The sequence below is a fragment of the Centropristis striata genome, chromosome 11 (assembly GCF_030273125.1).
Source record: "Centropristis striata isolate RG_2023a ecotype Rhode Island chromosome 11, C.striata_1.0, whole genome shotgun sequence".
In the NCBI taxonomy this organism is placed as follows: Eukaryota; Metazoa; Chordata; class Actinopteri; order Perciformes; family Serranidae; genus Centropristis; species Centropristis striata.
Window position 1 is genome coordinate 36,922,802 of NC_081527.1, and position 23,922 is coordinate 36,946,723.

Below are 23,922 nucleotides of genomic sequence, written 5' to 3' on the forward strand. Positions count from 1 at the left end.
CAGGTAATTATTTATTATTATTATTATTATTATTATTATTAAGCCTTTGGAACAATTTACCTTTGCACATCAGACAGGCCTCCTCACTGTCCGCTTTTAAAAGAAATCTTAAAACCCATTTTTATTCACTGGCTTTTAACTCAACATGAGCCTTTGTTCTGTTTTTATTTGTTCTTTGTGGTTTTTTAAAATTAAGATTAATTTGGTTTTTACCCAGCATGAGACTCGCTTTGTTTTAGTTGTTTTTGCTTGTTTTGTTTTTATTGTTGGTCTGTCCTGCCATGTACAGCACTTTGTCTTAAAGGGCTCTATAAATAAAGTTGATTTGATTTGATTTGATAAATCATAATAATGTTACATATACTTTTTCCCTCAAAATGTGGAGTTTAAAACTATCTGTACTAAATATATATATTTCAGGAATGGGTTGTTAAATTATTGTGTCACACTCCGGTTATATCTACAATTTAACATTCACGTTAATTCATTTCTGTTTGCTTATTTGCTGTTATTTTTCACGTAATAGTATGAGATGTTAAGTAGTTGGATTTTGCAGTACCTGCATTCAAAAGTCTTCATCTTCATCAGAAATTAACTGAATTTGTTTCTTTGAGCACTTTTAAATCCAAACAAAGAGTTATTAAGCCCAATTCCACAACATGCACTTGTTTCTCATGACGTGTTTAAGGTCTGTATGTAAATATGTAACTGTATTCTGTGTTTGCTCCCTTGAAAAAGAGGTTCTTAATCTCAATGGGATATTCCCTGGTTAAATAAAGGCTAAATTAAATTAAAAAAAATTAAAAAAGTCTTCATCTGCTGCATGGTTGCTGCTGCAGGCAGGTCTGCTCAAATAATCTAAGAATAGCTAAATAATGCAGAAAATAAAACACTTTCTGTGTGTTTTTTAGACCTTTATAACTCACAATTATTCTTTACTCCAGGCTGAGATTTGAAAAACAGCAGAGAGCTGATGCAGAAGAACCAGTTTGATAAACATCAGAATGACTGGAATGGTTGAGCCCTAACCTTATCTTCAACACATTTCTCATATATTCTGTAGAGAAACATTGCCGACTCTCAGGTTGTTTCCTGTGTCTGAGAGTCATGGAGGACTCTGAGTCTCTGCTGGCCTCCCGGTCCGAGGAGAGGAGGATCACCAGCTGCAGCAGCTGGAGCGCTCACACTCGCTCCCTGGAGTCAAAGATGGTGGACGACTTCAGGCGGAGGCTCAAGTACTTCTTCATGAACCCCTGTGAGAAATACCGAGCCAGGGGACGGAAACCCTGGAAGCTGATGCTACAAATACTAAAAATTGCAATCATCACAGTCCAGGTACAGAATTCCTTGATATGTCTGTCATCAGGTACATTGTAAACAATTATCTTGTAAGTTAATTGTACAGTTCCCTTACTGTTATTTTACTTTACAGTTTGTTACTTTGATAAAACCACATACTGAATTACAGAACAATCCTGTATTTCCTTGATTTGACAGTAAAATACTGATACTGCAAACATCATCTAACAAATAAAACATTTCAGTTCAAATTACCCTGTGATTTGCTCAAGAAATGCAGAATTAAAATGGACGTTCCAAGAAAGAAATACAGCAGCTTTCCGTATTTTCTCAGCCTCTTTGCTGTTGATTCTACCACAACTCCCAGAATGCAATGCTATTTACGGTATGTTACAATATTTTATGGGAAACGGCAAACTACCTATATTGCAAGGATGCATTGTTTTCTACAGTATAATACCTTTTTAATGGAAAACAGTAAGTTACTGTTACAATTTGGCTGTTTTCTTACAGCAATTTGTTACAGTGTATGAATGTGTGTGACGGAATGTAACCAAATACATTTACTTGAGTGCAAATTTGAGGTTCTTTTTTCACATTGATTTACTTAAATGACCGCCCTCCATCAGCCATTTTGTTACACATTCTTTTTCACCCACATTCCCACTGTAAATAGTCTTTTAGATTAGTTATTGTGTGTTCTGTTTGCTTTACTTTGTTTAGAATAAATATCTTTTTGGATTAATATGCTTCTCCTTTTAATGTTGCACATGAATGGGTTATTTGCTAAACCTCTGCTATGAAAAGAACTCCAAAATTCCTTCAACCGTTACTAAATATTAATAAGGTAATTTGATTATAATTATGTTCATAATTAATAATCAATGTTCCAAATTGATAATTTGTTAACTTTATGAGACTGATTTACTATGATTTGCTATCTTTCCTCTTTCTAAGTAAAGAGGTGGTGCCCCGACAGTAACTTTAATTCATTTAAAGTATTAAATATTAATTTAGTCAATTTCTGATAGCAAAATTTACCTAAATTAGCTTTACCTCTAAAGATTTTGGTGCCCCTGCTGGAGGCAATTTGTATCTGAACCAGATACCCCTACAGTTATATATATTCCTAATATATTATTAGATTATTTGTATTGATGCATTTATGTAAGCAGCATTTTAATTTTGTAAAGATAGGGCTTGTTTTAACTACTTATTATACTGTTATAAGGTTTAATTAAATTAAAAAAATGTCTAATCACTTTAAATTGAAAAGTTAAATCTTGAACTGAAAAGTAACTAAAAATGGCAGCTAAATCTAGGAGTGGAGTAAAAAGTACAATATAAGTCTAAAATGTAGTGGCGTAGAAGTATAAAGTTACATAAAATAGAAATACTCAAGTTTCTGTTTTTTTTTTAAATTAATCTCAATTTTAAAATTAATCTTAATTTTAAAAAAACACAAACTTGAGTATTTAGTCAATTTCTGAAAGCAAAATTGATCTAAATTAGCTTTTACCCCTACATAACAATCTGAGTGGGTCTGTTCTGCATAATAAGTATTTCACTTTTGATACTTTTTTTCCCTCCTGTTTGATTCAGCTCGTCTCATTCGGCCTGAGCAACGAAATGATGGTCACCTTCAAAGAGGAAAATCTGATGACGTTCAGACATCTTTTTCTAAAAGGATACAAGGATCACCACATGGGGAAATATGCACTGTTCACCAAAGCAGATGTATATGATCACATCTACCACATTATCAACAGGGTACTCCTATTCTAGATTTAACACAAGTGTTTATCAGTATATCACACAGGGAATTCATGTGTGTTTCTCTCTTCTTTATGTTTTATTTTTTAGTATATTCATCTTCAAAACCTGACTGTGGGCAATCTGGCATACGAGAGTGTCCACGGCAAGTACACTCCTCTGTCTGTCTGTCAGGAGTTTTACAGAAACAGCAGCATCGATCCGGAAAATGAGACCTTTGACATCAATCCACATATTGATAAAGGTAAAAAATTTAAAGAAAAAGCACAAAAGTGGTATATAAGCACATAAAAAACAGTTTAGGAGTCATACACTGTAATAAATTATTCTGTAGTGATTTAATTTTACTTAATATATTTGATAAAATGTATTAAATATAAATGCGTCCTTGATTTTGAGGCAGTTGTTTAAGTCAGTAGTTCTCAACCTTTTTGAGTCGCGACCCCCAATTTAACATGCATGTTGTCCGTGACCCCCGCTCACTGAACACAATCTCACATGCACAGTTCAGATCACTCAAAAAAGACACAAAATGACCACAAAAAGACACAAAATGACTAAAAAGACACAAAATGACTAAAAAAGACACAAAATGACCAAAAAAGACACAAAATGACCAAAAAAAGACACAAATTGACCAAAAAAAGAAACAAAATTAGCAAAAAAGACACAAATTGACCAAAAAAGACACAAAATTACCAAAAAAAGGAAACAAAATTACCAAAAAAAGACACAAAGTGACAAAAAAAGATACAAAATGACCAAAAAAGACACAAAATGACTAAAAAAAGACACAAAATGACCAAAAAAGACACAAAATGACAAAAAAAGACACAAAATTACCAAAAAAAGACACAAAATTACCAAAAAAGACACAAAATTACCAAAAAAAGACACAAAATTACCAAAAAGACCCGAAACACATGAACACTTTAACACAGTGGAGACAGAGCTGACTCCCAAAATGATTTGGCGACCCCCAGAAATCATCTCGCGACCCCAACTGGGGTCCCGACCCCAAGGTTGAGAATAGCTGGTTTAAGTAACTTTAATATAAAAATGTTTGAGATAGAATCTACTTATTTTGATCACATTAAATATAATCTTTATGTGTTTGTAATTCTAAATCAAGAGAATTTTGAATGAATCCAACACAATAGAATTAGTCCGTTTTTAATTGACATTTCACACTTCCTGTTAAGTTATTAACTCAACTTGTGACGTAGTTAGATTTAATTAATAATATTGCGTGCAATCTGTTGCCTCAATTTTATTGAGTAGCTATTGTTTGTTTTGTTTACGGTGTATGTAGCTGTGGAACTTGAGTATCTAAAGCTCAAATTGTATCCACATTGTTTGATTTATTTATGGAAGCTGATTCATTGCATGAATGGAAAATAATCACAATGTGGATTTACTTGTGACTGTGAAAAGAGGAAGTGGTGCATCCAGAAGAGTCATTGCTTAGTAACCCTTCTGTTGTTCTAACTGCTTTTTGAATTTATTGCCTGTATTTCCTCTTTACAGATTGTATTTCCATATATCCTGTGCAGTCGTTTGACAACAGCGGTTTGGCCTCACATATGAACTTCTCTTTAGATTTCAAAAGGTGACTATACTAAAAATAAAACGCCCGACAGAGTTTTTATGTTCTATATCTTTGCAGTAAATTATTTTCATCATTCAGTATTCCAGGTTTTCCTCAATTAGTTTGTTTTTGATCAACATACATCCTAATTTCATGTTTTCCTTTATTTAAAAAAAAAATAAAATCCCTTTTTGTGTCACTACTCTTCTAATGCACAACATGGGTCAAAAATGACCCATATCCAATTTTATAGCTAAGTAGCTTGCTAAGCTAAATACTTAGCTAACTTCTTGGCTTAGTATTTAGCTAAGTAGCGTGCTAAGCTAACTACTTAGCTAACTTCTTGGCTATGTAGTTAGCTTAGCAAGCTACTTAGTCAAGTAGTTAGCTATGTAATAATACAAAAACGTTTTTTCTTCATAAAGTATGAGCGGCAAAATGGAAATAATGATCTGTTGTTATCAAAAACAAAATATTTAAAGAATACTTGGAATATTCAATCATAAAATAAGTTGATATCAAAAGTTAGAGCACAGAAACACACAGCAGCATTAAATAACATGGAGAATGAATGAGGGTCATTTTTACCCATGTTGTGCATTAGAAGGGGTTAAAATATGTTGTGCATAAAACAGTCATAAAAAAGCATTCATTTTTTAAAATATCAATAAGCAAACAAAATAAGATTAATAAAGGCATGGCAAAGACATAATGGGTGGGTCATGGGTGTTTGTAATGCCATTATTAACACATATATAAGCTTATAAACACACAATAATGTTAATAAGCATCTTGTAAGGACTTACAAGGGCCTTATTACTTGTTAATTAATGGTTATTACAAGGACCTTAATATAAAGCGTTACCGCATTATTAGTTTTGTGTAGTTTCAGATTTAAAATGTACTTCCCGAGTGCCATTGAGGACAGAAATGTCCCTGGTGACACCACACTGCAAAAAAAGAAAAGTTGGGTGAACTCAAAATTTCAAGGCAACAAACTTCGATAAAATTTTAAGTTGGACAATTAAACTAAATATTTTAAGTTTTGTTTTTGAGTTTGCTCAACTGAAATGTCAGCTAATGTTGTGACCACAATTTTGAGTTAGCATTGATACGCTAATGGCTACTCTTGTAGCTGTAACAAGCAGCACTATTATTATTTATCTACTTTTGTTGAAGTCTTTTTTTATGCCTTTTTACCCCAAAAAATACCAAACTGAATTTCGTTCGAAATTGTACAATGACGAAAAATAATCTTAAATCTTGAAAACACCACTTTACAATATCTCCAATACGGGAAAAAAACGTCACAGTAAAGTTTGTCGGTCATAGTGTAGTTAGTCCGAAAATGGCAAGAAATGCTGTAGAATAGCACATTGGTCATGGTAATAGTATTGTATGTCCTAAAATATAAAAAAAAACACCTTGCTATATGTCTAAAAATTGAGAAACATGAGAAAAATAACATGCACATCATGCTTATGCAATTCATATGAAGGCAAAATATGATAATGAAAATTATTTTATTAGATAATCATTCAGATACACATTCAAAATAAAATAAATTAGCAGCATCAGTTAGCCGCTAGCATCAGTTAGCCGCTAGCTTTCGCTGATAACCGAATTTCACAGCAAAGAAATAAGAGTTTTCAGAACTATTGTCCCTTGTTGTGAACCCCAACTTAAAGATATAAGTAACAACAACTCACCAACTTGTTTTTGAGCAGACAACTGGCTTCCTTTGTTGTGCTAACTTACATTATTGCCCTAAATGTCAATAATTTATATTTCCAAGTTTTACCAACTTAAATCACTGTTTTAGGCCAAAAAATACAAGTTGGCTTTTTTGCAGTGCAGAGGGTTAATGTGTGTGTGTCCAGGCTGCTGTCAGTGAACATCTACCTCACTCTGAAGACAATCAACCTGCAGACTGTGCGGCACCACGAGCTACCAGACTGTTACGACTTCCATATCATGGTTAGTGACTAAAAAAATGCCATCTGAGCTTTAAGGACAATTTCACATGCTCATAAGTAATTTATCTTTGTTTTTCCACAGATTATGTTTGACAACCGTGCACACAGCGGGAAGATAAAGGTCGATGTTGTTAATGATGTCAGGATTTATGAGTGCAAAGACTGGAATGTGGAAGGCACGTGTAAGTTTTACCCAAACTCAATTTAATCTCAGTCATAATATACTATGACTCATCAAAACAGAAATAGTCATACTTGTTATTACTTCAGTTGCCAGCAGGGGGCAGAGAAACCCATTTAACAATTCTAATCCGTTAATAGGGTGTCCTGTATTGCATTTAACTTGTTCTGACCATATTTCCTGAAAAAATTAAAGTCACAGTTTTGATATATGTTATGGAGATGCAAAGAAAAAGGCCAATGGTTATTTGTTTTTAAAAATCCGAAAATAATTTATTGTTAAACAGCACTATTAATGTCACAATTTTGATAAATGTTGTGGAAATGCAAAGAAAAAGGCAAATTTGTGTCTGTGCAAGTGCAAAAAATGTGTCTATTTTTTATTTTATTTTAACCCTCTATGTGTTTTTTGTCTTAAAGAGACTAAATATAAATAATCTGAAGAAATGTTATAATTCTTTTTCTTTTGGAATTTTTTGGGGTTAGTTGTCTATAGGCAACATAGTACCATAATGGTGCACAAGTGAAAAAGGAAGTTTTTTAAATCAATTTTAACATGAACAGGAAACATTGTACCATTGAACCAACGACCCATTGAAATGAATGTCTTGAACAGTCTAAGTGTATAAAAACTATCAAAAATGAAGCTTTAACTCACCTCAGTACGAATATATTTGTTTCCAGATTGTAAAGGGCCAGGAAAATTAAGTTTTGAGTGATTTTTTTGTGGTGCAAACTGGCAAAGCTGTTTCCTTTGGGAAAAGTCTGCAAAATAGGGGTTCAATATGGCCTCCTGGAGATCATGTGACAAATTAAAGCATTGCTATTGGTTCCCTATATTCTTCCCTCTTTTTTAAAGTATCGCATCACTCAAAAACATGCATTGTAGAAATTTAACAGGCAAAAAATGGGTATGTTGCCTCAGAGCAACACCGTACCATAGAGGGTTAAAATAACAAATATCATACCATAAACGCCCAATGTCACATCACAGATCTTTGACATTTAGGGGTAGATTTAAAAAAACAAAACAAAAAAAACATCATAAATGTGTTCTATGTGGTCCACTTGGTCTGTGATATATCCCCCATAATTTTCCTTTAAGGACTACTGTGTCTGGGTTCTTATGGGCTCACTGAGCTGACTCACAACACTGGATGTCTTATGTTTGTAGCAGCAGCAGTAACAGAAGCACGCTGTGATTTAACCTGAAATCTGTGTCTCTGGTTCTAGCTGGTAAGAACGATTACCTCCTCCTGTCCTTTGACTCGGTGGTCATCCTCGCCTGCTTCGTCTCTCTCATCCTCTGCACACGATCCGTCATCAACGGCATCCAGCTGCAGTTTGTAAGTGATGAAGTCAGATTTTAACATCATCATCCATCCATCATTATCAACATCGTTATTTTTACAACAGAGGACTGAGACAGATTCAGAGTTATATGGACTTGATCTCAGGATAAAAATATTTAAACAATAACAATAAAACAACAGATTAAAGTTTCCATGGTTGCTATGTTGTCTCTAGGTAAGTCAACTATATAAGATCAGAATTTAAACAAAAACAACTTCTCAGACGGTCAAAAAAATATCTTTCTGAACTTTCACTCAACGATTTCTCTCTAAAAAATGTATCTTTCTGAACTTTCACTCAACGATTTCTCTCTAAAAAATGAATACAAAATATTTATTTATCACCTAACTTCCAGCTGCATATGCTGATATTTTCAATTCAAATGTAGCCATAAGCTAGCAGCTCTGAAGTGTTTGAACCTTGCAGATGTGCAATTTGGTACAGTTTCTATCAACATGTGTAATATAATATATGCAGTTTAGTGGTGGAGGAAGCACTCAGACACTAAAAGGTTAAATAACACGCAGTAGAAATGCTCCATTATAAGTAAAAGTGCTGAATTGGAAATATAAGTCAAGTAAAAGTACATAGACATCATCACTAAAATGTAGGCTACTTAATGCACCAAAAGTAAAGTAAAAACTCCTCAACACAGAAAAACTTTCCACACTGTACAGAGCATGTAAATATAATAATAATAATAATAGTAAATAAAACGTATACAAGACAACAGAGGACTGAGACAGATTCAGAGTTATATGGACTTGATCTCAGGATAAAAATATTTAAACAATAACAATAAAACAACAGAAATACCCATTAATGTTTCCATGGTTGCTATGTTTGTCTCTAGGTAAGTCAACTATACAAGATCAGAATTTAAACAAAAACAACTTCTCAGATGGTCAAAAAAATATCTTTCTGAACTTTCACTCAACGATTTCTCTGAAATTATCTCTTCAACTCTGAACTTTTTGCATCTTGTCAAGAGTTAAAGAGCCAAAGTGAAAAGTTACAGAGAGAAAAGTGACTTTCATGATGGAAAATGTAAGATTTTAACAGATTTGTTTTCCATATAAATAATGTAAGAGTTTTTACTGCAATAAAGCATAAAACTCAGAATGTATATAGGCCTTAAAAAATGAATTCAAAATATTTATTTATCACCTAACTTCCAGCTGCATATGCTGATATTTTCAATTCAAATGTAGCCATAAACTAGCAGCTCTGAATTGTTTGAACTTTGCAGATGTGCAATTTGGTACAGTTTCTATCAACATGTGTAATATAATATATGCAGTTTAGTGGTGGAGGAAGCACTCAGACACTAAAAGGTTAAATAACACGCTGTAGAAATGCTCCATTAAAAGTGCTGAATTGGAAATATAAGTCAAGTAAAAGTACATAGAACTTCAGGAGTAGAAATTGGTCATTTATGCTTGTGAAAAGAAATGTCAATTTTTAGGGAAACTTTTAAAATTTTTGGTTGAAGATGGCATCAAAGAGACAGCAATTATAAATTCATAGGCTCCCATAAAGTTGGAATACAGTATTTTTTTTTTTATGTCTTTTCATGGAATAATTGTGACAATGTGATTTATTATTGACAGATAAAGTGTATATCTTCTCAAAACTTTATTAATCAATCTCTTCCAAACATATCACAATGAGAATTAAGCCAAATTTAACAGAGAATTGTGTCTGAAAATATAATTATTCCAACTTCATGGGCAACCTATGTATATATTTTCTGTATGTATGTCATGTTATTCAAAACAGTGAAGTTAAATAGTAATAAAAAAGGATGTTAGCACTATAAACCAGCAGCTTGCACATCATGCTCATGTAATTCATACGAAGGGAAAATATTATAATGAGAATTATTATATTAGATAATCATTCAAATACACATTCAAAATAAAATAAATTAAAATGTAAAGTTGTTCAAGACAAATTACAGTAGAACACCACTAATATATTTCTATATTAACAATATAGAAACTAAAACCAATCATATATAAGGCAACAGAGGACTGAGACGGATTCAGAGTTATATGGACTTGATCTCAGGATAAAAATATTTAAACAATAACAATAAAACAACAGAAATAGCCGTTAAAGATTCCATGGTTGCTATGTTGGTCTCTAGGTAAGTCAACTATACAAGATCAGAATTTAAACAAAAACAACTTCTCAGATGGTCAAAAAAATATCTTTATATATATATATATATATATATATATATATATATATATATATACATTTTTTTTATTTTTTTAAAAATTATTTATTTATTTATATTATTGTCGGTATTTTATAGACTAATTCAAGTATTTTAGATTCAGTATATTTCAGTTTGACTTGATGTAAAAATAGCCTAAATGAATAAATTCCTAATAGTTGAAGAAAGAAAGAAAGAAAGAAAGTAAGAACACAGACAGACAGATAGACAGATAGATAGATAGATAGATAGATAGATAGATAGATAGATAGATAGATAGATAGATAGATAGATAGATAGATAGATAGATATTTTATGTTTTATGTCATGTGTGACTCAATTTATCCAGCGTCAATGTGTAGGTATGAATTATTGTTTGTTCTGTATTTGTCCTACAATATCATTTTTTCTGCCCATGCAGGAGTTCAACATATTCTTTCATGCCTACTACAATAAAATTGTGTCGTGGTCGGACCGCATGGAGTTTGTGAACGGCTGGTATATCCTCATCATCGTGAGCGACACACTGACCATCGCGGGGTCAGCACTCAAGATAGGAATACAAACAAAGGTTTGTTTATTATTGATCATTATTGGCTCTATTTTTAATTAGATTATTCACTTTGGGCATGTAAGACTGTGGGTAAAGGGCTTAGTTAAAGAATATAGACTAAAGAATAAAGAAGAGTTATTCTTCAGTGACTTGTACCAGGAGAACTTGACTATGACACCATATTAGGGCCAAGTATGAATAAAAATAATAGTAATATTTAGAGAAAAAAGTTGCAAATTTACTAGATTAAAGTGGCAAATCTACAAGAAAAAAAGTCGCAGATTTATGAGATTTAAAGTAGCAAATCTGTGCAAAAAAAGTTGCAGATTCATGAGAAAAAAGTGGCAAATTTACTAGATTAAAGTGGCAAATCTACAGGAAAAAAAGTCGCAGATTTAAGAGATTTAAAGTAGCAAATCTGTGTGAAAAAAGTCGCAGATTCATGAGAAAAAAGTGGCAAATTTACTCGATTAAAGTGGCAAATCTACAAGAAAAAAAGTTGCAGATTTAAGAGATTTAAAGTAGCAAATCTGTGCGAAAAAAGTTGCAGATTCATGAGAAAAAAGTGGCGAATTTACTAGATAAAAGTGGCAAATCTACAAGAAAAAAGTCTCAGATTTATGAGAAAAAAGTGGCAAATTTACTAGATTAAAGTGGCAAATCTACAAGAAAAAAAGTCACAGATTTAAGAGATTTAAAGTAGCAAATCTGTGCGAAAAAAGTCGCAGATTCATGAGAAAAAAGTGGCAAATTTACCAGATAAAAGTGACAAATCTACAAGAAAAAAGTCTCAGATTTATGAGAAAAAAGTGGCAAATTTACTAGATTAAAGTGGCAAATCTACAAGAAAAAAAGTCACAGATTTAAGAGATTTAAAGTAGCAAATCTGTGCGAAAAAAGTTGCAGATTTATGAGAAAAAAGTGGCAAATTTACCAGATAAAAGTGACAAATCTACAAGAAAAAAGTCTCAGATTTATGAGAAAAAAGTGGCAAATTTACTAGATTAAAGTGGCAAATCTACAAGAAAAAAAGTCACAGATTTAAGAGATTTAAAGTAGCAAATCTGTGCGAAAAAAGTCGCAGATTCATGAGAAAAAAGTGGCAAATTTACTGGATTAACGTGGCAAATCTACAAGACAAAAAGTTGCAGATTTAAGAGATTTAAAGTAGCAAATCTCCCCGAAAAAAGTTGCAGATTTACGAGAAAAAAGTGGAAAAAAGCTACTTTTTTCTCGCAGATGCCCCACTTTAAATCTCATAAATCTGCAATTTTTTTCTTGTAGATTTGCCGCTTTGATCTGGTAAACTTTTTTCTCACAATATGATCCCCCTCCCCTGGGTCCGTATGTTTTTTTACACATTCTGACAGTATGTAATATCCTCCAATATTCTCTTTCACAGTGTCTGACCAACTATGATGTGTGCAGCATCCTGCTGGGAACAGCCACCATGCTGGTCTGGATCGGCGTGATTCGTTACCTTGGTTTCTTCAAGAAATACAATGTAAGAACTTCCATGCTTTTTGTTTTTTTTTTGCATAATACAGCCTATTACAGTTTTTCTCAGTCGCTTTCGTGCATTTCTCACATCACTATTTACTATTTACTATTACTATTATGACTATTCATTTACTATGTATTTGCACAACAGTTAATGCATTTCTCAAAACAATTAGTACAAACTGCAAAACCGAGTTGATAACCTGCAAAAGTGTGTCACTTGCTCTAAATGGATCATAGCTCATTCCTTCTTCAAATATTCATGTCAATGAAAGTGTCATCAAGATGAAAAGTCCTGACACCATGTTTACTCTGTAAATGTTTTACAATGCAAATAAAGTCAGATCTTGGTGACGCTACCTGAAAATGCTCCAGACAGACTATATACTATTTGCACAGCCATTTGAAAACTACAGTAAAGTTACACATTACTGTATTTAGTGAGGTAACTGAGTACAACACACTGAATATTCATGTTTCACATTTTTATTGTATATGCTCTTTTCAATTCTAACTTGTTCACAGAATTGTGCAAAAGAAAAAAAAAACACCCTTATTTATAACAAACATAAACTCCCTTTTGGAACCCTAGTTCAACATTTTTGTATGTAATGACTCAAGCAATGAAATGAGGACTATTAGTTTTATATGGAATGACTATCCAGCATTCACAAGTATAGCTAATGACATGACATAAGCAAATGATAATGTTATAAAACAGCAGAGAGTTGTATGAAAACACTTGATTCATGTCCAAAAGCATTTGTAATTTGTTGCAAGCAAGGTTATTATAGTTAACAAAAACTAACGAAATAACGAAAACTAGAATTGACAAAAACATTTTTGTTAACTGAAATAAAATAAAAACTAGAGTTTTTAAAAAAACGATAACTAACTGAAACTGTATTGCGTGGTTACAAAACTAACTAAAACTAACTAAAATTATTGTGAAAATGTCCTTAGTTTTCGTTTTTGTCAACTTTTTTCATTCATAATTCAGTGTATTTATTTGAACATGCAACACATGGTGAATATGTTTACTGAGACTGGGATGTTTACACTAGAACCAAAACACAAAACACCCAGAACTGTAAGAGTTAATAACCTTATTGAGGCTGAGATGATAAACCAAAGGAAATAAAGGAAACATTTATTATGACCTCTTTGAATCTTGCACCCAACACATAGCCCATTACAAAAAAACTAAAACTAACACTAAAACTAATAAAAACTAAACTAAAACTAGAAAACTCACTCTAAAAACTGACTAAAACTAACTGAATTTGAAAACAAAGATTCACAACGAAATTAAAACTAAAACTAACGAAAAAAATCCCAAACTATTATAACCTTGGTTGCAAGGAATGAGAAACTGCTACTATGATGTACACACGACTAAATGTTGTGGAGGTTGAACTAACTGTTGCAAATATTAATATTGATGTGAGAAATGCACCAAAGTGACTGAGAAAAACTGTAAAGCAGCAAAGTCACCTCCAGAGGAACTGACAGCCTTTATTCCTCTCCAGATCCTGATCTTAACCCTGAGGGCGGCGTTCCCAAACGTGATCCGCTTCTGCTGCTGTGCGGCCATGATCTACCTCGGCTACTGTTTCTGTGGCTGGATCGTCCTCGGGCCCTACCACGATAAAGTATGAACATTATTATCATAATCAATCTTTTTTAAGTGTCATTGTGGCCTAATGCTAATGTTTGAAACTCACAAAGTAAGAACTAATCTTAACTACACTGCAAAAAAGCCAACTTGTATTTTTTGGCCTAAAACAGTGATTTAATTTGGTAAAACTTGGAAATATAAATGATTGACATTTAGGGCAATAATGTAAGTTAGCACAACAAAGGAAGCCAGTTGTCTGCTCAAAAACAAGTTGGTGAGTTGTTGTTACTTATATCTTTAAGTTGGGGTTCACAACAAGGGACAATAGTTCTGATAACTCTTATTTCTTTGTTGGGAAATTCGGTCATTAGCGAAAGCTAGAGGCTAACTGATGCTAGCAGCTAACTGATGCTAGCGGCGCTGCTTGTTACAGCTACAAGAGTAGCCATTAGCGTATCAATGCTAACTCAAAATTGTGGTCACAACATTAGCTAACATTTCATAGCGGCGTTACAATCGTGCCAGAGAAATTCAGAGTTGAGCAAACTCAAAAACAAAACTTAAAATATTTAGTTTAATTGTCCAACTTAAAATTTTATCGAAGTTTGTTGCCTTGAAATTTTGAGTTCACCCAACTTTTCTTTTTTTTTCAGTGTATGTTAGTTTTCAAGAAGACTTTCAAGTCTAAAATTATCAAGGGTTACAATGAAATTTGATTGAATTTGATTTTTCAGTTTAAGGTATCATGTGTTTTGTAACAATGTGAATTATTCAGTTAATGTAATGTATATAATGTATACATGTAGATAGTACAGGAGAGGCAAAAATACGCCTTTAGTGGGGCTTCAGCCTATTCCTTTTTCGGTTGCTGTAAAAACTGTAAAAACATGATTTTATTTTGTTGTCTTTGGGTTTTTTTGTAACCGAAATAAAGCATTCATTCATTCATTTATTCATTATGCACAACATATGGACAACCCTCCTAATGCACAACATGGGTCAAAAATGACTCATTCATCCAAATTTGATTTAAAATTAAATGACCTAATACTATAATAATAGTAATTTGTTTCAAATAGTTACTTTCCACACTCATTTATTTAATATATTTAACATGTTTGTGTATCATTTTGTCACACATAAAGTGTATCTGGAAGGTTTTAACAGCGCTTCACTTTTTCCACATTTTTTTTATGTTTCTGCCTTATTCCAAAATTGATTAAATTCATTTTTCCTTAAAATTATACACACAATACCCCATAATGACATTTCTGACCCATGTTGTGCATTAGAAGCGTAGTGATAATAAAAGGGTTTTTATGCAAAAAGTAAGAAATGAAAAACAAAAAATTAGGATGTATGATAATCAAAAACAAATTGATTGAGGAAAACCTGGAATACTGAATGATGAAATTAATTTCTTGCAAAGATATAGAAAATTAAAACTCAGTCGGGTCACTTTAGACCCATGTTGTGCATCAAAGGGTTAAATGAAATATTATTCAACTTTTTTTTCAGTTTCGGACGCTGGACAAGGTGACGGAGTGCCTCTTCTCTCTGATCAACGGGGACGACATGTACGCTACCTTCCTGAAGCTGAGGCACGAGGGCTACATGGTGTGGCTCTTCAGCAGAGTTTACCTCTACTCCTTCATCTCGCTCTTCATCTACATGGTGCTCAGCCTCTTCATCGCTCTCATCACCGACACCTACGAGACCATCAAGGTAAGTGGGTCAACATGTTCTCTAACCCTTCATCAGGCAAAGAACTATATTTGGTAACTTCAGGTAATATTTCGAGAAAAAAGTTGCAGATTTACTAGATTAAAGTGCCAAATCTACAAGAAAAAAAGTCACATATTTAACAGATTTAAAGTGGCAAATATGCATGAAAAAAGTTGCAGATTCATGAGAAAAAAGTGGCAAATTTACTAGATTAAAGTGGCAAATCTACAAGAAAAAAAGTCGCAGATTTAAGGAATTTGAAGTAGCAAAGCTGAGCGAAAAAAGTTGCAGATTCATGAGAAAAAAGTGGCAAATTTACTAGATTAAAGTGGCAAATCTACAAGAAAAAAAGTCACATATTTAAAAGATTTAAAGTGGCAAATATGCATGAAAAAAGTTGCAGATTTACGAGAAAAAAGTGGGGAAAAAGCAACTTTTTTCTCCCAGATTCACCACTTTAACCCTTAATAGGGCACTCATTGAAATACTTGCAAATTCCAAATTAATACAGCCAGAATGTGTAAAAAAAAAACATACTAAAATAATATTTTGAGAAAAAAGTTTACTAGATTCAAGTGGCAAATCTACAAGAAAAAAGTTGCAGATTTACGAGAAAAAAGTGGGGAAAAAAGCAACTTTTTTTCTCCCAGATTCACCACTTTAAATCTCATAAATCTGAGCATTTTTTTCTCGTAGATTTGCCACTTTAACCTTGTAAACTTTTTTCTCGAAATATTATTTTCGTATGTTTTTTTTTTTTTACACATTCTGTCTGTTTATAATATCCTCCAATATTCTCTAGGGTTGAAATTTGGAATTTGTAAGTATTTCAATGAGTGCCCTATTAAGGGTTAAAGTGGTGAATCTGGGATTTTCCACTTATTTCTTCGTAAATCTGCGACTTTTTTCATGCATATTTGCCACTTGGCACAGTGGCAAACCTACAAGAAAAAAAGTCACATATTTAAAAGATTTAAAGTGGCAAATATGCATGAAAAAAGTCGCAGATTTACGAGAAAAAAGTGGGAAAAAAGCAACTTTTTTCTCTCTGATTCACCACTTTAACCCTTAATAGGGCACTCATTGAAATACTTGCAAATTCCAAATTAATACAGCCAGAATGTGTAAAAAAAAAACATACGAAAATAATATTTTGAGAAAAAAGTTTACTAGATTAAAGTGGCAAATCTACAAGAAAAAAGTTGCAGATTTACGAGAAAAAAGTGGAAAAAAGCAACTTTTTTCTCCCAGATTCACCACTTTAAATCTCATAAATCTGCGCATTTTTTTCTTGTAGATTTGCCACTTTAATCTTGTAAACTTTTTTCTCAAAATATTATTTTCGTATGTTTGTTTTTTTTACACAATCTGTCTGTTTTCAGTGACTTGTACCAGGAGAACTTGACTATGACACCATATTTGGGCCAAGCATGAATAAAAATAATAGTAATATTAAGAGAAAAAAGTGGCAAATTTACTAGATTAAACTAGATTAAAGTGGCAAAAGAAAAAAAGTCGCAGATTTAAGAGATTAAAAGTAGCAAATCTGCGCGAAAAAAGTTGCAGATTCATGAGAAAAAAGTGGCAAATTTACTAGATTAAAGTGGTAAATCTACAAGAAAAAAAGTCGCACATTTAAGAGATTTAAAGTAGCAAATCTGCGCGAAAAAAGTTGCAGATTTACGAGAAAAAAGTGGAAAAAGCAACTTTTTTCTCGCAGATTCACCACTTTAAATCTCATAAATCTGCGCATTTTTTTCTTGTAGATTTGCCACTTTAATCTTGTAAACTTTTTTCTCAAAATATTATTTTCGTATGTTTTTTTTTTTTACACATTCTGTCTGTTTTCAGTGACTTGTACCAGGAGAACTTGACTATGACACCATATTTGGGCCAAGTATGAATAAAAATAATAGTAATATTAAGAGAAAAAAGTGGCAAATTTACTAGATTAAACTAGATTAAAGTGGCAAAAGAAAAAAAATCGCAGATTTAAGAGATTTAAAGTAGCAAATCTGCGCGAAAAAAGTTGCAGATTTACGAGAAAAAAGTGGAAAAAAACAACTTTTTTCTCGCAGATTCACCACTTTAAATCTCATAAATCTGCACATTTTTTCTCGTAGATTTGCCACTTTAATCTGGTAAACTTTTTTCTCACAATATTACCCCCCTCCCCCGGGTCCGTGTGTTTTTTTACACATTCTGACAGCATGTAATATCCTCCAATATTCTCTAGGGATGAAATTTGGAATTTATAAGTATTTCAATGAGTGTCCTATTAAGGGTTAAAGTGGTGAATCTGGGAGAAAAAAGTTCTTATTTTCCACTTATTTCTTCGTAAATCTGCAACTTCTTTCATGCATATTTGCCACTTGGCACAGTGGCAAACTTACAAGAAAAAAAGTCACGGATTTAAAAGATTTAAAGTGGCAAATATGCATGAAAAAAGTCGCAGATTTACGAGAAATAAGTGGGAAAAAAGCAACTTTTTTCTCCCAGATTCACCACTTTAACCCTTAATAGGACACTCATTGAAATACTTGCTAATTCCAAATTTAATTTTTTTAAAGTGGCAAATCTACGAGAAAAAAAATGCTTAGATTTATGGGATTTAAAGTGGTGAATCTGGGAGAAAAAAGTTGCTTTTTTCCCACTTTTTCTCATAAATCTGCAACTTTTTTCTTGTAGATTTGCCACTTTAATCTAGTAAATTTGCAACTTTTTTCTCAAAATATTACCTGAAGTTACCAAATATAGTTCTTTGCCTGATAAAGGGTCAGGCCAGCTGACAGTCTTGCCTGGGCCCAGGACGAGATTATCTTAGATTGGCCCCCCGCGCCCAGATGTCTCCTTTTCTCTTGTTGTTCCTCTCCTCTCCTCTCCTCTTTCCTTATAAGCCATGACTAAATGTGCAGCTATTTACCCTGTAGATTATGAGTATATATTTTGAAATAAGGGGCTAATTCCCATCTTTAAAGTATAATATCCCTGATTTACAAAAAGCTTTTTTGCAGATAGCCTATTTGTGCAATGAGCTTTATGAATCTATTTTATACTTAAAAAATAAATTAAATATTAATTTAATAAAACATTGCAAGCAAAAACATTCTCTCCTGTTCCTCTCCTCTCCTTTCCTCTCCTCACATCTCTCTTTGACAAGAGACAATAATGGTTAAGATTAACAAACTACACATGCGCTGTTGCTAAATACACTCTTCATATGTATTGGAATTCTGACACTAGCAGGAAAATAACTGACTAAATAAATAAACTATAAATGACTCTCTCTCTCTCTCTGTCACCTGACAGCTGCTGGATCTCTCCCCTCTCTGTCTCATCCTCTCTGACGGAGCTACCAAACTTTGTTTCTGTCAAAGATAACGTGTTGTGTCAGGCTTTCATACAAGCTAATGGACGTTAACATTAGAGCGAGCTTGTTAGGTGACGTTACAAGGCTGTATACATTGGCTGCGCTGTTTCTTACCTTAGTGGGGCGGATTAGCTGAACAATCGTTCACTTTGTGATAAAAGCATGAAATTTGGTAGATGTGTTGGTGAATATGTTTCAAACAAATCTGGATATTGGGCCACCTCAAAAGCGCCCCCTAGTGGCCATGGCAGGCATTTGTTATACAAATAAATCAATGATGAATAAAAACTGCCCTTTTAATAATACCAACTGGTGATGAATTGTATATTGTTGGAAAGCCTGATTAGTCACCTTTACAACGAGGTACAGCTTGTAAGGATAGTGCATTCATGGAATGAGCAACGGGGCTAAACGTGTGGGTAGCACCGCCCAGAAATGTGCATCCCCTGTGGGGCGGATTAGCTCAATAAATCACAAGAATTGTTTATTTTGTGATAGAAGCACACAATTTGGTGGATGTGTTGGTGGGTATGTTTCAAACAAATCTGTATATTAGGCCATCGCAAATTCGCCCCCTAGTGGCCATAGCAGTCATTTTCTTAATTAAAATGACAAAAAATATTTAAATTATTTCTTAAAATATTTAAAAAATTTAAACTAAATATACAAAGGTAAATTAAAAAATGTAAATACACATATTAAATTAACAAAAATCCAGTTAGACACTCTTTCAGTTATTTTTCCTGCCAAACCACAATCGGGCTAGCCATCGAGCTAGCTAGCAAATGAGCTAGCTAGCATTTGCTTCCTGGGACAAGCAGTGCAGTGGACTGTCCATCAAGGTATGTCTAAATATTTTATTTCACCTGTTATAATTATGAATAAAATATGCTATGAACATCATAAAGGCTAAAGAGAAAAACAATCATCATGGGCCTTGGCGGAAAAGTAAATTAGCAAGATAGCAAAAATAGGTACTTAAGCTAGCTAGTTAGCTTGGAACATGTATCAGTGGCTGTTGGGTGTGAAAGCTTAATAAGACACTGTTAAATTATGTCCTGTGGAATATGGACATCCCTCTCTGCACACACACACACACACACACACACTATATGTAATGTCTCCTTTGCCCATGTGGTTCTTTTTTCCAGATTTGAGAAGAAAGGGACACGCCGGACAAAAGCACCAACATTTTTCCACATGCTCTCTATCACCAAAGGTTTCAACTTTTGGGAGGAGCCACTTCATCAAGATTGCAGATAGGAGATGGCAGCCATATAAGCCATAAGTCTCTGAGAACCAATATATCTTCCAAGCCACTTAGAAGGTCAATCTTGGTGTCAAAATATACATTTTCTGGGTCAAAGAATAATTTAAAGCTATTGAGAATATCACTAGATGACTCACTGTAAATAATTTGTTGATCAAGATCTGACATGAGATGAAAGCGTACCCTTGATTTTTTTGAGCAGTGTACATGGCAGCTAATCCACACTCTCCCGTGAACATTGATTCCAAACAGTTTCAACTCAGGATTCCCTGCTGCAGCACTTGAAGCGAGTTGCCCAGTCTGAGTGAAAATGAACATATCTATTTGATCAAATAATCATCTAGTGATATTCTCAATAGCTTTAAATGATTCCTGGACCCAGAAAATGTATATTTTGACACCAAGATTGACCTTCTAAGTGGCTTGGAAGATATAGCATTTCTCATAGACTTTATATGGCTGCCATCACCGCAATCTTGATGAAGTGGCTCCTACTAAAAATTGAAACCTATAATGATAGAGAGTATGTGGAAAAAATGTGGTGCTCTTGTCCGGCGTGTCCCCTTTATTTGGCTAAGCCGCCTGACTAAGTCACACACCTCAGTACAAGGATTTTGCCAGAAAGAGTAACCTGCTACAAGTAACCCTAGTAGAATTTTTAAAATGTATGATTTTTTTCTCTGTCTAAATGTGTTTTGTTTTGATTGTTGCAGGTCATACAATATTGAAAATTATTTTTTCTTTTTAAGGAGCAACAGAAGAATACAAGCTAAAGAGGAGGCCGTAGCCTGTGAATGGGAATATCAAGACCTAATAAAATGTTATACAAAGTTAATGCTCTTATCTATTAGTACTAGTACTAGTATTAGTTACTGTAATAAAGCTTTTGTCACTTTAACATGTCTCTAAATTATATCTGTGGTGCTGAAAACATGAAACAGCAGCTGTAGGGTAGGCAAAGCATTCCTCGCCAGTAACCACCGGCGGCCATTTTTAAAAATGGCCGCTTTTAAATGGCCATTTTTAAAAATGGCCGCCACAGCCATCAGAATTTTTTTTGCTATGGCCCAATATCCAGATTCATTAAACATGTATTCAGCAATGAGTGTACCAAATTTGATGCTTTTATCACAAAATGAACGATTGTTCAGCTAATCCACCCCACTACACAGGGGATGCACATTTCTGGGCGGTGCTACCCACACGTTTAGCCCTGTTGCTCATTCCATGAATGCACGATCCTTACAAGCTGTACCTCGTTGTAAAGGTGACTAATCAGGCTTTCCAACAATATACAATTCATCACCAGTTGGTATTATTAAAAGGGCAGTTTTTATTCATCATTGATTTATTCGTATAACAAATGCCTGCCACGGCCACTAGGGGGCGCTTTTGAGGTGGCCCAATATCCAGATTTGTTCGAAACATATTCACCAACACATCTACCAAATTTCATGCTTTTATCGCAAAGTGAACGATTGTTGTAAAATATTGAGCTAATCCGCCCCACTACCTTGCTCTACGTTCACTTTACTAGTCCCAGCTTCACCTCACCACCTTTTTAAAAAATATTTGTTCATAAAATAAGGCCTCCATTGTCTTCTTCTTGTCTTCTCTTTTCTTTCCGTTTCTGAGCACCGGACTTGTGTTTACCGGACATTTTGAGCGAACTTCAAATCAAACGGCAACATCAAAGTTTGATCAGTGGCCAAACCATTTTTGTGTTGGGGGTGGGGGGGGTTCTTGACCACTAGTTCAAGGACAATTAGGAAGAAAACAAATAAAAAGCTTTTAACTCAAATAAATATTACATATTTTTCCACAAATAGGCCTATTTCATTTTATTTTTTTAATCATTCCATAATTTAATGAGGGCCCAGTTCTGGGCCCCCCCCTACCCTGGGCCCGGGACAGCAGACCCGTTTGTCCCCCCCTATCGGCGGGCGTGTAAAGGGTTAATCTCGCTGTAGAGAGGTATTAATACTGTATTTTTTCCCCCCAGCATCACCAGAAAGACAAGGTGCCAGTGTCCCAGCTCCAGGCCTTTATAGCAGAGTGCAGGGACCAGCCTGAGTCTGGACGCTACCAGACGGATGAAGAACCAGCGACCTGCTGCCTCTCTGCATGCTGCTGCTTCGGATAAACTGACAAGATGGAACTTTTTACCTTTGCCAGGTGTGACCAAAGAGTGGGCATATATCAAGAGACTGAATAAAGCTGCGTAGTGCACTAAATTACACTGCTACGTGATGAAAATGCAGAAACAGAGCCGGCCCAAGCCACCATGGGGCCCTAAGCAGAATTCGATTTTGGGTCCCTCTAATTAAACAATAATTAAACAATTTAATAATTGATTGTTGATCATTCACACACCTACTATAAACTCATTGTGGCTCTGTCGGTGTTGTTTACATGATCCTATTGTCTGCCTGATATGTCTTTACACATTAATGCAATAATAATACAAATAATACCAATGAATAAATGATGTCCAGGGTGTCACTTAATATGGTTTTTAATCTCAAAATGTAGCACATTCAACGAGAAGAGCGAGCTAGGGTTGATTTACACATCGTTCCAAATGGTAAAATATTATATTAAAAAAAACCCATATTATATATATTTTAGTAAAAGTTTCATCTGGATTATTATTTTTGGCTTCAAAAAACTGCAACAGCAATGTGCAGCTAACAATTTGTGCAAACAACAAATCTCAAACTATATAAAGTAGCCGGATGCAAAAACAACTAGCTAATTTGCTATTAACAGCTACACAAATCTCTTTGATAAACAATCCATTACCAAGACAACATACCTTTATCTTGGCATTTTTAAATAAAATAAAAAATATTGTTTTGCATTGCTCTTGGGGGCCCCCTAGTGGCCCCGGGGCCCTAAGCAGTCGCTTAGTTCGCTTATGCCTTGGGCCGGCTCTGTGCAGAAATATCACCTAATATGCCAGAAACAGTTAGTGTAATATAAATATGACTATACACTTCCAAGCAATTCCTCTTAAGGTCAGTAATGCATTTAAAAAAATGGAGATTATCTGAAGAGGAATTTCCTCCTGAATGCACAACAGTAAGCTACTTTGTTATGCTACGTTAAAAAATTTAATTAAATTAATTAAATTAAAATTAAGAGGTAAAAGAAAATAAACTCATTTTAAAATCTAACTTACCCTGAATGTACTAATTCATTGTATGCCAGAAAGAAAGACCACATCATTGTATGGTTGCTTTTCCTCTTTTGTGTACTTTTTTTCAGCATAGTCTCTGTATGTAAACTGTATTGTTAGGCTGTATGGGTTGTTTGGTGGTTTTACTTTGTGCATATTAAGATTGATTCACTGTATTATTGAAGGCTCAGACCAAATCAATTGTTTTTGCCAATTAAATTAATAAATGAATCTTGAATTATACTGCATGAGTCTTACCTGACAATATTTTCATTGACAAAAATGGAGAAAACGTAACGTGTCCCAGTGTATGAAAAG

At 33.7% G+C, this 23,922-nt stretch overlaps 1 protein-coding gene across 1 annotated transcript; it reads left to right on the forward strand.

Annotated features, from left to right (window-relative positions):
• The first annotated feature begins 1,072 nt into the window (after positions 1 to 1,072).
• mcoln3a (mucolipin TRP cation channel 3a) lies at positions 1,073 to 22,820 on the forward strand. Its single transcript, XM_059343991.1, has 12 exons — positions 1,073 to 1,335; positions 2,902 to 3,069; positions 3,163 to 3,316; positions 4,600 to 4,681; positions 6,541 to 6,637; positions 6,719 to 6,818; positions 8,050 to 8,162; positions 10,812 to 10,961; positions 12,346 to 12,447; positions 13,973 to 14,095; positions 15,580 to 15,786; positions 22,429 to 22,820. The coding sequence occupies exons 1-12, from the start codon at positions 1,108 to 1,110 to the stop codon at positions 22,567 to 22,569; spliced, it is 1,665 nt and encodes a 554-aa protein (XP_059199974.1). The 5' UTR covers positions 1,073 to 1,107; the 3' UTR covers positions 22,570 to 22,820.
• Positions 22,821 to 23,922: the final 1,102 nt, after the last annotated feature.